General features: G+C 39.7%; 1 protein-coding gene across 1 annotated transcript in view; it reads right to left on the reverse strand.

Annotated features, from left to right (window-relative positions):
* The window catches only part of LOC126175120 (huntingtin), a 539,564-nt gene that overhangs the window by 434,411 nt on the left and 90,109 nt on the right, over nucleotides 1-15,044 (reverse strand). The window contains exons 9-11 of the mRNA XM_049921673.1: nucleotides 11,188-11,351; nucleotides 10,064-10,289; nucleotides 4,474-4,670 (exon numbers count right to left, since the gene is read on the reverse strand). Coding sequence (XP_049777630.1) covers nucleotides 4,474-4,670; nucleotides 10,064-10,289; nucleotides 11,188-11,351 — 587 coding nt within the window. The remainder of the gene's footprint in view (nucleotides 1-4,473; nucleotides 4,671-10,063; nucleotides 10,290-11,187; nucleotides 11,352-15,044) is intronic.

The raw sequence follows: 15,044 nt of genomic DNA on the forward strand, positions 1-15,044 counted from the left end.
ATTGTATACCGATTAGGTTCCTTTCAGATTACGCTGATACAATAGCTCCCTACTTAGCACTCATATACAACCGCTCACTCACCGATAGATCTGTACCTACAGATTGGAAAATTGCGCAGGTCGCACCAGTGTTTAAGAAGGGTAGTAGGAGTAATCCATCTAACTACAGACCTATATCATTGACGTCGGTCTGCAGTAGGGTTTTGGAGCATATACTGTATTCAAACATTATGAATCACCTCGAAGGGAACGATCTATTGATACGTAATCAGCATGGTTTCAGAAAACATCGTTCTTGTGCAACGCAGCTAGCTCTTTATTCGCACAAAGTAATGGCCACTATGGACAGGGGATCTCAAGTTGATTCCGTATTTCTAGATTTCCGGAAAACTTCTAATCAAGCTGCGGGCCTATGGGGTATCGTCTCAGTTGTGCGACTGGATTCGTGATTACCTGTCAGGAAGGTCGCAGTTCGTAATAATAGATGGCAAATCATTGAGTAAAACTGAAGTGATATCAGGTGTTCCCCAGGGAAGCGTCCTGGGACCTCTGCTGTTCCTGATCTATATAAATGACCTGGGTGACAATCTGAGCAGTTCTCTTAGGTTGTTCACAGATGATGCTGTAATTTACCGTCTAGTAAGGTCATCCAAAGACCAGTATCAGTTGCAAAGCGATTTAGAAAAGATTGCTGTATGGTGTGGCAGGTGGCAGTTGATGCTAAATAACGAGAAGTGTGAGGTGATCCACATGAGTTCCAAAAGAAATCCGTTGGAATTCGATTACTCGATAAATAGTACAATTCTCAAGGCTGTCAATTCAACTAAGTACCTGGGTGTTAAAATTACGAACAACTTCAGTTGGAAAGACCACATAGATAATATTGTGGGGAAGGCGAGCCAAAGGTTGCGTTTCATTGGCAGGACACTTAGAAGATGCAACAAGTCCACTAAAGAGACAGCTTACACTACACTCGTTCGTCCTCTGTTAGAATATTGCTGCGCGGTGTGGGATCATTACCAGGTGGGATTGACGAAGGACATCGAAAGGGTGCAAAAAAGGGCAGCTCGTTTTGTATTATCACATAGTAGGGGAGAGAGTGTGGCAGATATGATACGCAAATTGGGATGGAAGTCATTACAGCAAAGATGTTTTTCATCGCGGCGAGATCTATTTACGAAATTTCAGTCACCAACTTTCTCTTTCGAATGCGAAAATATTTTGTTGAGCCCAACCTACATAGGTAGGAATGATCATCAAAATAAAATAAGAGAAATCAGAGCTCGAACAGAAAGGTTTAGGTGTTCGTTTTTCCCACGCGCTGTTTGGGAGTGGAATGGTAGAGAGATAGTATGATTGTGGTTCGACGAACCCTCTGCCAAGCACTTAAATGTGAATTGCAGAGTAGTCATGTAGATGTAGATGTATTCAACCTGGTCCTTATTGCTCACTAGTGGGAATTCCAGCTACCACTTTACTTAGCAAAGGTTATAAGGTAGAGTTACAGCAAGCTAAAGCATATAATAATAATTTTTTATGAAAACCTACTGAAATGTTTTCAAAACCCCTACTGCCTACCACCCACCACGAAAGCTGGAATGCCCACTAGATGGTGCTAGGGAACAAGTTGACTACAGCTGCTGTAGATGATGGTAAACTCTACACCTAGTTCCAAAGCTGCATCCCCTTCCTTATTTCCTCACCGATGCCAGCTGACTAACACAAATATATTTTAACCACTCTAGACCTCAAACCACCTGACTTCCAACTTACCCTATGTATACAGTCACTGGTATCTATTCTAACTTCTTCATCTATCACAACTAAATATAAGAATACAGATTCCTTCTTTTCCATCTTCACTTTGAGGTTTAAGCTACAGCCTGTACCAGCTCCTCCTTGACTCTCAGACAGCAAAGTAGGACTTCCCCCTATATGAAACAAGCAAATCACAAGGTGACAATTTAACTACTCAGCCATAGACAGTGTAATGTGGCAGACGAGGAAATGATATTATGAAATTATCCATGCCAGGACAGATGGTCATCTTGATACGCTGGGTGCAGATAGAACACGTATTTTGTAGATAACTGCTAACATGTTCAGTCTTAATTCCACTTGAATATGAGTTTATAATTACTTTATGGTCAATTAGGCTTGTTTTCAGTTGATTACTTTACGTTAATTTACTTTTGTAGAACATTCCATGAAAATCAGCATGTCATCAGTTCCTGAAATCACTTTTCTAAGTTGATTACCCCAGAAATGATAGATGAATAATGTTCAATGTTAAGTCAAGAGTCAGTATAAATGTAAGCTCAAAATTTATTTTGTAATAAAAAAATAAAATTACTCTTTTTAAACTAAATGTTAACACTATATAATGGATAAAATTTAATACAGAAAATCGTATTCAACCATGATTTAAAGCATGTAAACAGAATTTACATTTGTCATTTAACTTTTTCTTCAATACTTGAACTTAAGTAAAAGTATATTTGTTAATTGTAAGATTAATCACGTTTAAGGACTAACAATGCATGCAAAACACTTCAGTTACTGTACGACAGAAATAAGCCAGCAGCAGAGGCCACCACAGCTCAGTTGTGCTCATTTTGTTCCAGCTTTTTTATTGCTGTCATAGCTGTAAACATGAGTCAGCTTTATTGAAGATTTTAGTACCACTCTGTGTGAAAATTTGTAAAAAGTTACATTTTACATTTCTGGAGATGTTAAAGAATACAAAACAACATCAAATGGAAATATTCACCTGGATATTACAAAACTATCCCCCAGGCTGATATCGATTTAGTTGTCCATTACAATTCAATGCTTTTGGTTCTTGGTGAGGTACACTGCAAATGGGTTCCAATAAATTCATCTGCAGTATTTTTTAAAGTTGACAGGAATATAAACAATTTTTGGTGTACTAATGAATGCTAACATCACAACTGGGAAGCACCATTAAGGAGATCAAAAATTCTCAAAATTTTTAAGAGGGGTGTTTGAAAAGTCCACGCAAAACTAAAAACTACTTACGTGTTTGGGGTAAACCTTTTTAATTTTTCGACATAGTCTCCTTTTAGACTTATACACTTCATTCAACGCTGGTCTAATTTGTTGATTCCTTCCAAATAATAGGAATTGCCCAAGTCTGCAAAATACCTATTAGTTGCTGCAATCACCTCCTCGTTTGAATAAAATCTTTGTCCTGCCAGCCATTTCTTCAAATTGGGGAACAAATAGTAGTCCAAGGAAGCCAAGTCTGGAGAATAGGGGGGCTGTGAAATGAGTTGGAATCCTATTTCCCTTAATTTTGCGACCACTGCTGCTGAGGTGTGTGCTGGTGCAGTGTCGTGATGGAAAAGGACTTTTTTGCGGTCCAATCGCTGTCGATCTTCTTACAGCTCGGTTTTCAAATGGTCCAGTAACGATGAATAATATGCACCTGTAATAGTTTTACCCTTTTCCAGATATTCGATGAGGATTATCACCTACGAATCCCAAATGACAGTCGCCATGACCTTTCCGGCCGAAGGAATGGTCTTCACCTTTTTTTATGCAGATTCTCCCTTTGTAACCCACTGTTTAGATCGTTCTTTGGTCTCAGGAGTATAGTAATGTATCCATGTTTCATCCACAGTGACAAAACAATGCTTAAAGTCCTGCGCATTCTTCCTGAACAGCTGCAAACCATCCTCGCAACACTTCACACGATTCCATTTTTGGTCAAGTGTGAGCAATCACGGAACCCATCTTGTGGATAGCTTTCTCATCTCCAAATGTTTATGCAAACTATTATGTACCCATTCATTCGAGATGCCCACAGCACTAGCAATCTCACGCACCTTAACTCTTCTGTCATCCATTACCATGGATTATATCAATGATTTCTGGAGTCGTAATCTCCACAGGGAGTCCAGAACATTCAGCATCACTTGTGCCCATATGGCCCCACTCCAAAAATTTTGAAACCACTTATAAACTGTCCTAATCGAAGGTGCAGAGACACCGTAAAGTTTATCAAGCTTCTCTTTAGTCTCATGAGGCATTTTGCCTATCATAAAGTAATGTTTAATCACAACACGAAATTCTTTTTCATCCATTTTTTTACAATCACTCGACTTTCTTGATTCACACGAATGCGAAACACAAAGATGTAGACCAATATGGCCGAAACCTGGTGTGTTTTCTTTCCAAAAATGCTACTAACTGAACATGGCCTCGATATGAATCAGTGGTACCATCTCTCAGACTTTGCACGGACTTTTTAAACGCCCCTTGTATAGTAAAAGAAAAATTATAAACTTTCCTTTTCATAATCTAAAAAGTACCCTTTTTTAAATTCCAGCACACATTCATTAATAAGCATTGTTGAACTACATACAGGTATTGAAACACAAACATATAAAATTCCTAAATTTTTACATGTTAGGCTTGCTTAAAGGATGCAGAGAATACAATGCAACTTACCTTTATCAGCAATGTTATTAAATATGGGAGAATGATGTTCTTTGGTGCTTTGCTGTCTTTCATTACATCTCCAAAACTTTTCGTATGTTTTGTCAAAATTGATCTCATAAAATTTCCCACAATTAGGTTTGTAACACCTCTTAATTGAGGATCAACATGGTCAGAAAAAAGCAAGACATCAGTCAAAGGCTGTGCTCCTGAAAGACAGGGAAAAAGATACTATCACAGTTCACAAAACTAAAAAGTATTTTGACAGAATACAGTTATCTGCAAAGGGGAAAACAGTGCACCCTGACTAAACCTGCGATAGAATTTCTCTTTAGCACTTTTGAATGGTTAGCCAGAAGAATTCAATTAAACTTGTCCAAGAGCATATCTTTCGTAAGGCTTGTTGACCAATACCAAAAACTTTAATAGAGAGCAATTACATTCATGTGGGGTCAATATATAGTTAATTTGTGCACAAGCAAGGAAGGGAAGGGGTTCAAAAAATCTTGGTACATAAATGACTTACTATTTGGAAAAAAGTAATGAAGTATTTGTTGGATAAGACATCCTAGCATGCTTAGCAATGATGTGGGTGTGGGAAGGGGGTTACATGTGAAATATATCAAAAACTGACTGTAGACAAATACAAGATTGGGATAAGTCAGTAGCTGGGCAATGCCACACCTAGTGAACAGAAAATGTATCTTGCTCAGTTTTGTAGATGCTTGGGTTATCTATTGAATGTACAACACTAACTGTATAAGGAAACTAAAGTTCTTGAAGAGTTTTCCCAGAAGTGTTCCAAAATTACACTGAAGCGCCAAAGAAACTGGTACAGGTATGCATATTAAAATACAGCAACATCTATATAATACCACAAGTGTCTGGCCCAGTTGTTAGATCAGCTACTCCTGCTAAAATGGCAGGTTATCAAGATTTAAGTGAGTTTGAACGTGGTGTTATAGTCAGCGCATGAGTTATGGGACACAGCATCTCCGAGGTAGCGATGAAGTGGGAATTTCCCCTTATGACCATTCCACAAGTGTACCGTGAATATCAGGAATCTGGTAAAACATCAAATATCTGACATCGCTGCGGCTGGAAAAAAATCCTGCAAGAACGAGACCAATGATGATACAAGAGAATTGTTCAACATGACAGAAGTGCAATCCTTCCACAAATTGCTGCAGATTTCAATGCTGGGCCACCAACAAGTGTCAGCGTGCGAATCATTCAATAAAACATCATTGATATGGACTTTCGGAGCCGAAGGCCCACTCGTGTACCCTTGACGACAGCACGACACAAAGCTTTACACCTCACCTGGGCCCATCAACACCAACGTTGGACTGCCGATGACTGGAAACATGTTGCATGGTTGAACTAGTCTCATTTCACAAGCGGATGGACGTGTATGGGTATGGAGACAACCTCATGAATCCATGGACCTGCATGTCAGCAGGGGACTGTTGAAGCTGGTGGAGGCTCTGTAACGGTATAAGGTGTGTGCCGTTGGAGTGATATGGAACCCCTGATATGTCTACATATGACTCTGACAGGTGACACATATGTAAGCATCTTGTCTGATTGCCTGCATCCATTCATGTCCATTATGCATTCCGACGGACTTGGGCAATTCCAGCAGGAGCAATTCCAGCAAGACAGTGCGACACCCCACACATCCAGAATTGCTACTGAGTGGCTACAGGAACACTCTTCTGAGATTAAACACTTCCGCAGACCACCAAATTCCCCACACATGAACATTATTGAGCATATCAGGGATACACTGCAATGTGCTGTTCAGAAGAGGTCTCCATCCCCTCATACTCGTACATTTTTATGGACAACACTGCAGGATTCACAGTGTTAGTTCCCTCCAGCACTACTTCAGACATCAGTAGACCCCATGCCATGTCATGTTGCGGGAATCTGCATGCTCGCAGGGGGCCTACACAATATTAGACAGTTTCTTTGGCTCTTCAGTGTATTTAAATGTAAAAACCTAATTTAGAGATATCAAGAAGACAAAAATTACTTTCAGCTGTTATTAGATCCAATTATGCTTTGAAAAACAACATGGCACAGGAAAGAAAAGCAATACATGAACTTGTTAAAAATATCTGATGCAATAATATTCACTGAAGAACAGACAGAAACAAAGGATAGTTCTGAGACAGTATAAAATATACGTGAATCATTTCCCTGTAGCAATAGATCTTAATAAATGTAGAAATGAAAAAGAAAACTTATGCATAAAGTGAATGGTATAATTTCATTTTCCAAAATCACTAGTCATCGTTGAAGTTCAAAATCGGAGTTAGAAGATAAGGTTAGAAATTTTGCAAAGTAATTTTCAACTCCTCTACTCTTCATTAAAGTTTTGAAAATCTGATGAGAGAAATATCCATTTTCTTTAACTGTAGGTGAGGCAACTTCTCTGCAACATTGCCCCTATCAGACTCAACATCTGCATATGCATAAGCATTTGAAGAATATTTTTAGTTTCTGAGGTTTAGTGGTACTGAGAAGCCGGATCATACATATCTGTAGACCTAAATATTGAGGCATGTAGTTAACATTACCCAGCAGCAATCCTGAAATCCCATGAATAAATGGAAAACAGAATTGTGGGTAGTTCTTATATGGATTTGAATTAAGCTGTCTCCTCCACTTTCACCACTCTCCAAAAAGAAACAAGAAAAATCTCAGATCCCAGGTGACAGATGTTGACATGAACCATGATCTGCATTTGGCATCCCTCACCAGTCTCCATCACTCTCAGTATGGTCTCTTTCATCCGTTCCTCCACAAATACATGCCTATGGCACACATACAATTCCTCCCCCTCCAGTAACACTATTTCATTTCTATCACAGAGTTAACACTGTACGTGGCTCCAGCGAGCAATACCTTGACCCCTTCTTTCCCATCAATGGCTACCCTAACCTCAATGAAAGACACAGGATGCTAGGAAGATTAAAATCTTGCTGCACAAAATTAATTAGACGGCATTGAGCGAGAACAGCCTACAATTCTAACTCATCATCATTGGAACAAAAATGCCACAAATGTATTTCTGAAAGGTGGGTGTCTAGTGTTTTAGCGCAAACAATTTTTCCTGCAAAAAAGATCTTTTTCCGTGCACAGGCTACCGCGTGATTGTTAGACAGTATTGTAGGATTCTCTAGCTCCCAACAGGAATTAGTTTATTCACTTCTTGCCTCCAGTAGAAGGGGGGGAGGAGGGGGGGGGGGCTACAATGTTGACTGTTGATACATCACGCCTGCACTTTTGTACCCTCAGATGCATAGCCTCATAGAGAGGTCTCTTCGGGTGCCTGGATGAGTCTTGTCACTTTAAATACCTCTCAAGGTGCCACATATTACCACAATACTCTGCACTCACAAAACATATTACTTGTAGAGTCTATACTTCCTTGTTCGGTATTTTCATTTTCGTGCCTTGCTTAGCCATAGTCAACCTCCTGCTCTTTACACCTTGTTAGAGAAATATGTGGCACTGGTCAAAGTCGTAACAGATACAAAAGATCTACTGCCAAGAAATTTATTATTTACCAGATTCTACCCTGAATAGCATACTGATCCAAGACACAACACACAGTCTTGCATTCTGATTAAAGTTAGCAGCAACTGAGGATAATAAAGTTTCTAAATAAAATAACTTGCTTTCATGAAACCCAATATTAAAATATGTAACTAATATTGGTCTTCATACTTATTTTGTTAGAGAAAAGGAATTCATTTCTTCATGATAACTGTTTCAAAAATTATTCAATAATTCCATGTAAATCCTACAGAGGGACATGAAAAATGAATCAAAAGAAAAATTCAATTGAGAAAACTGTGAACTACAAAGGGATGCAATAGTGACCAGTGCTAACATTTAAGAGGTAAAATTCCAAGTATGCCTGACAGAACCAATTAAATATGATCTCTCACAAAACAAAAATTTGGCAGAATACCCAGAAGAACACTATTAAAGAACCACTAAAAAGTAGAAAATACACTGGCTGCGCAAAAAAATTTATTCCTGGCATATAAGAGATGTTAGCGCAATGGCTATGGCAGCAGCCTGAATTGTAAACAACAGTTGCGCATTCGACCAGTCAGTTGTGTGCAGGTAGTGTTAGGCTGTGCAGCCAAAGTGTGCCAACATTGTTGTGTCACAAATCACAATGGAGCAACATCTCTTCATCAAGTTTAAAGACATTCTCCAGAATGGTTTGCAGAAGAGAAAAGTGTGTGCAGTGTCTGTCGCACACACCCTGACTCCCAAACCAAACCAATGACTCAGGACACCTGCAGCAACTTGATTGAAATACAACATGCAGATAATTCTTTACTACAAAAAACCATCACAGGTGGCAAGACCCAGTGTTATCAACGCAAACCTACCACAAAACAGCAAAGGGCAGAATTTCACATGAAGGATTAAATGCTTTGACAGCAAAATCCACATCCAAGATAATGTGACGTGAGTCGAACTACATCCCATAGAACGACTTTTCTGTCACTTTCACACAGTTTTATGAACATTCTGTGCATTTTACTCAAGTGAGGGATACTATGACAAACAAGTGAAGCATTAGTACTGTAATCTTAGCCCTATTTCTTTTAATCGAGTCTCAAAAATTTTTTTGCCTGATGGGGTACACTTTGAGGATCCCATACATCCACCTACTGGATTTAACCTCTCTTTAAAAAAAAAACCCACCACACACACACACACACACACACACAAACTTTTCGGAATGGTAGAATTTTATCATCATTTTTTCTGTCTTCATATCCTTTTCTTCTTGCTTCCTTGTTCCTAACTGCATTATTCCTATTTTTACTCTGTCCCTTCAATAGCCTCTGCAAAGAAGCCGTCAAAGTACCAAAAGTAATTTCACCTGTGAGTAAATCATTTATTGAAGGACACACATGATGCACTTAATTTATGAATCAGTTTTTAAGAGTATTTCTTATCATGTGATAAATGAAGTGTACAATAAACTATAAAATATTGTTTCATGATTCTCAACAGTATGTTTTCTACAATTCCTATTGTACCTGCGACATTAATAACTTGAGTAAAGTGACAGAATCTGCCATAACTTTAATAACTGAGATGGTGGAGGGAGGTTACATACTGTTTTAGACATCTTATCCTTCATCTTTTTCTCCCCTCATCCTCACAACAGTTTAGGTCACTCTCAATTTCAGGGCCAAGTAACCTGTCCCTTCTTTTCGATTATACACACCCCATCCTCCTTGCTACCCCAAGAATGCACTGCAGCCTCCTTGCTACCCCAAGAATGCATTGCAGCAATGATATGAAGTGCAATTTCTACTTCAGAGTGTTTCTATCAGAGCTACTTGGAATTTTGTTTCCTGCAGATAAATACTCATCACACACTGTCTTCTTGTGAAATACATGGAAACAACATTTACACCAATTTTTAAAAAGTTCTGGAATTTTCAAACTGAAATTGAGCACTATATTTAAAAGATATTTACATACTTTTCAAACCTGAACTAACCACAACTCCAGCCTGTAAACATACAAACAGTTTTCTTGAATGTATTACACATACCTTCAGAAAGTTGCTTCACTTTGTCAACAGGTAGCAGGATAATATCTGGTGCCAAGCGCACGATGCTGGAGATACAGCTGAGTGCTAATGCTTTAACACTGACCCTTACACTCTTGTCCGGCATTGTATGTCCCGTCACACCCGTCAACAGGAAGGAAGCTGCGAGGTGACGAGCACAGTAAATAAGTGGAATGTCACTGTCAGTGAAGCTCCCTACATCACAGTCCTGCAAAATGTAACAGTTTTTATTTAATTTCCCTGACCTCTGCTAACAAATTCTAAAACTGATAACAAAATTCATATTTTCATTTTCTGCTCTTGAGGCAGAGTGGTTTCAATTTTTCAGTGCCTTCAGAGCCCAAAGCAGCATAGAGTACAAGAGGCTCAATTCCTGTTAACTAATTTCAAAATGTTTGAAGATTTCCCACATGAAAAATTGCAATGCATAATCCATTGCTGTTTTTACAAAGCCTCATGTACTCTTTATCTAACACACTCTTACTTACATTGCTGTAGTAATACTAATGACACAAAGTTATCAAAACTCATTGTCAAATGGTTACAAGATTTCATGTTGTCCTTGTTGGCATCAATAAAACAATGAAAATGCAGTTAATTAATGCTTTGCATGTATGTGACTGGTTAATCACTCACTTTCATCAAATCAAGAAGAAATATGGAAATAGCAGAACCCTAAAACACTTGAAGGAGAATGTCTGGACAAGATCCCATCTTAGTTCAAGCATCACTGTGAAACATATACACAATTTTGAGTCCTTAGGATTTGATTATGGAGCAGCCATGCAATCTACAGAACATACTTTCATAGAGTCACCTCTCTGGAAGACCACAGAGTCAGCCAGTGACCAAAATGAAAAGAGAAAATCTGTTTGGACTGATCTCGTTCATTAGATGTTAAAGCTATGACACTTTCAGTGAGTTTCATTTCCTGTGCTAACTATTTATAAGTGCCCTAACTGAGATGTTTTAAATTATGCACAACATTAATCACACATACTGTCATTCCAAAATGACGCATCTAAATAAAATAATCAATTTCGGATAATGAACAACCTACAGACATAGAATACGCTGAAACACTGTAGGAGAAGTAGTGAAAGTACCTGAAACGGAACATCTATCTGATTGGCAGTTGGTGACGGAGACCCACTATACAGCATTGATTCTTCCTGTGACTCTTCACTTTGTACTGATGACTGCAGCTGCACCACAGGTGGTCGATTAGGAGCTGCAGGAAATGACACCTCACTACATGTGTCAATGTCATCTAGAAAATAAATATTAAAAAGTCATCATATGGTGTTGTCCAAAATTTAAATGCACTCACTTTGTTGTTACCCACATTCTGGCTACCACATTACTTACAAGAACATAAGACATAAATGAGAAGGGATTAAATGCACCATACATCAATGAACAAATACAAAGTGTAGTTTTTCATTTTTTCTCCCTTGTCTCAATGTTTATATTATTTATGTTAGAAGTTCTTTATTTTTCATAAAAAAGCATTCTGCCTTTTGCAACCCTTTCTAGAATGTCTTTTACCCTTCTGCATCTATTTAACTTACAAGATTTCTATAGTCATCCACCTCTTCAAAAGTCTTCTATGCAAGCTTCTAGCCATCCAGAATATATACCCCATGTGAACACTTAGTTTTCGTTTTGCTTAAGTGCATGTTTCAGCCATCAGCTAGCACATGTTCTATCACATTAAGCACCTGGCTCAATAACAGTTCATTCTCTGTATCACTGCAACATCGATAGTGAATAGTTTTGAAACTCATTAATAATGAAAACTGATGTCTTTCCTTATTAGCTGCTGGCAGAGATTAATTTGTTTAAAAATAATAAAAACTATATTTTATACAAACAAACCAATCATACATCAATAATGCAATGCAGGAGACAATAGAGGGGCAAAGGACTTATAGTCCACTTTATTACAATGAAATCCGCATCACTTAATTGATAAGCCACAAAAAGTTCATTAGAGTACACATTAAATTAATACCTCCAAAGATCCAATTTTTCCATGGAGGAACATTTTTTATCTGAACTACAGCAATCACTTACTGCCGACAGCATTAGCTCAATATTTAAGGTGCTCTTGTAACCCATTATTGATAAAATCTTTTCAGATTAGCAGCCAAGTAACAAGATCATCTTGAAGTAGTACACTGTTTCAGTAAATTTCATACATTTCACCTTCAGACTAAAGTTGCAAAATTTGTGTGTTTGTTAAAAAATAAAGTAACTATTACAAACTTCAACCAAGCTGCAAGTTATTCAAAACACTAACACGCAATGTACACACCTCAACATAAGTTTGGAATGTCGTAGAGTTTACTACAATGACTTCTTACAGTACACCCATTGAGATTTGTACAATGCATTATTAACAAAATAAACAAAACTCCTTCTGAAAACAAGAATGATTTTTTGTTACTTACAAAAACTCATTACCAAACAAAGCAGTCTCTCTCCTAAGTGTACATCTTGAAAACAAAAACAGTGCAAATCTTTATCTCATGGTGATGATTATCAGTCCTTACTAGTGAGTATGTCCTCCCCACACATGGATTAGATCTTTCACTCTGCGAGGCCTGCTCTGGATGAGACCATCAAGTTTATCTTGGGGTATGAGGTCCCACTTCTCAATGGCAGCTTCAGTGACGTCCTGAATAGTGTCGTGGATTCAGACACTATGCAATGATCACCTTCAACAAGTCCCTTGCATGCTCAGGGGCTGATGCAGTCAGTTGATGTTGCATCTTTGAAGATACTGAGATACTGCTGTAGTACTGTGCAATCTTGCAGCATCATCAACTAGGATGAAGCTGTCAATGACTTCACGTTTGTAGGGCCTTACAATCATTAGTCAGACCTCTTAAAGGTATTGGGGCCCAGCCAAATTGCCATAGAAGAGAATTAGTGGGGTCTGCTGTCCTGTCATTACTGCTGCCCAATTCGTTACACTTCCACCTCCAAACAGATGGACTTCTGAATGTATCGGCATTCCTGGTGCCATCTAGTGCTTCTCCAAACCCTAACACATCTAGTGTCCGGTCACAAACCAATCCTGGTCAAGTCAGAAAACATTACATTACCCCACTCTGCAATGGTTCAATGTTAATGCGCAAGAGCTCAGGTCCTTCAATTGCATCGGTTCCATTGGTTCTGTGAAAAATTTCTCATTAGTCTTCTGGAATGATGGCCACCCTGATGCAATCTTACTATGCACTGATATATGGATCCCTGTTACCTGGGAGAAAACATTTATGGCAGTTGATACTTGGTCTCTACGAGCCGACAGTAGGAGGAAACAATCCTGCACTGGTAATGTCATATGAGGATGGCCACTGCAAGGTCTATTGTTCATGTTTCCCATCTCTCTGCACTTTCTCCATATCTCAGACACACCACTTAGAGTGAAATGTAACTAAGTGGCAACATCTTGAGTGGTTAAGTGATCCACGAAATAATTAATACAAAAGAAACATAAAAAAGTTCATACACGTCATTTTCATGAAGATCTGTTGACATCATTGTAAAATATTGAAGATCAATTGACAAGGCTAATTTAACCAAGTACATTTAATAAAAATATACAAACGTCCTGTACTGATGTAAATTTCTTATGTAACATGTGGTGTAGCTCCAACTTGGTATGATGCTTGCAAAGAATAATATAACAAGCTGCCTTATATATAGGCCCTAAGACTAACAGTTGAATTGTGTTTTACTTGTCTGATGGTAAACCCAATATAACATAGGACAGTTCCAACAAAATGGAAGACAAAATGATCCACTTATTATTAGCAGTACTCTGGGGTTTTTGTTCAGTTTTTCTACCTCTCTTTTTACCAATGGAGGACTGTGGTCTAGCTGTATGTTGGTGCCACAATGTTTTGACTTAAGTAAAACTGTTCCTGTATTCCTGTAGTCAGTTTGATATTGTATTATGTTATCAGGTCTATCTTAGGTACTGACTGACACTAAAATACACTCCTGGAAATGGAAAAAAGAACACATTGACACCGGTGTGTCAGACCCACCATACTTGCTCCGGACACTGCGAGAGGGCTGTACAAGCAATGATCACACGCACGGCACAGCGGACACACCAGGAACCGCGGTGTTGGCCGTCGAATGGCGCTAGCTGCGCAGCATTTGTGCACCGCCGCCGTCAGTGTCAGCCAGTTTGCCGTGGCATACGGAGATCCATCGCAGTCTTTAACACTGGTAGCATGCCGCGACAGCGTGGACGTGAACCGTATGTGCAGTTGACGGACTTTGAGCGAGGGCGTATAGTGGGCATGCGGAAGGCCGGGTGGACGTACCGCCAAATTGCTCAACACGTGTGGCGTGAGGTCTCCACAGTACATCGATGTTGTCGCCAGTGGTCGGCGGAAGGTGCACGTGCCCGTCGACCTGGGACCGGACCGCAGCAACGCACGGATGCACGCCAAGACCGTAGGATCCTACGCAGTGCCGTAGGGGACCGCACCGCCACTTCCCAGCAAATTAGGGACACTGTTGCTCCTGGGGTATCGGCGAGGACCATTCGCAACCGTCTCCATGAAGCTGGGCTACGGTCCCGCACACCGTTAGGCTGTCTTCCGCTCACGCCCCAACATCGTGCAGCCCGCCTCCAGTGGTGTCGCGACAGGCGTGAGTGGAGGGACGAATGGAGACGTGTCGTCTTCAGCGATGAGAGTCGCTTCTGCCTTGGTGCCAATGATGGTCGTATGCGTGTTTGGCGCCGTGCAGGTGAGCGCCTCAATCAGGACTGCATACGACCGAGGCACACAGGGCCAACACCCGGCATCATGGTGTGGGGAGCGATCTCCTACACTGGCCGTACACCACTGGTGATCGTTGAGGGGACACTGAATAGTGCACCGTACATCCAAACCGTCATCGAACCCATCGTTCTACCATTCCTAGACCGGCAAGGGAA

This window comes from Schistocerca cancellata, chromosome 3 (assembly GCF_023864275.1).
Source record: "Schistocerca cancellata isolate TAMUIC-IGC-003103 chromosome 3, iqSchCanc2.1, whole genome shotgun sequence".
In the NCBI taxonomy this organism is placed as follows: domain Eukaryota; kingdom Metazoa; phylum Arthropoda; class Insecta; order Orthoptera; family Acrididae; genus Schistocerca; species Schistocerca cancellata.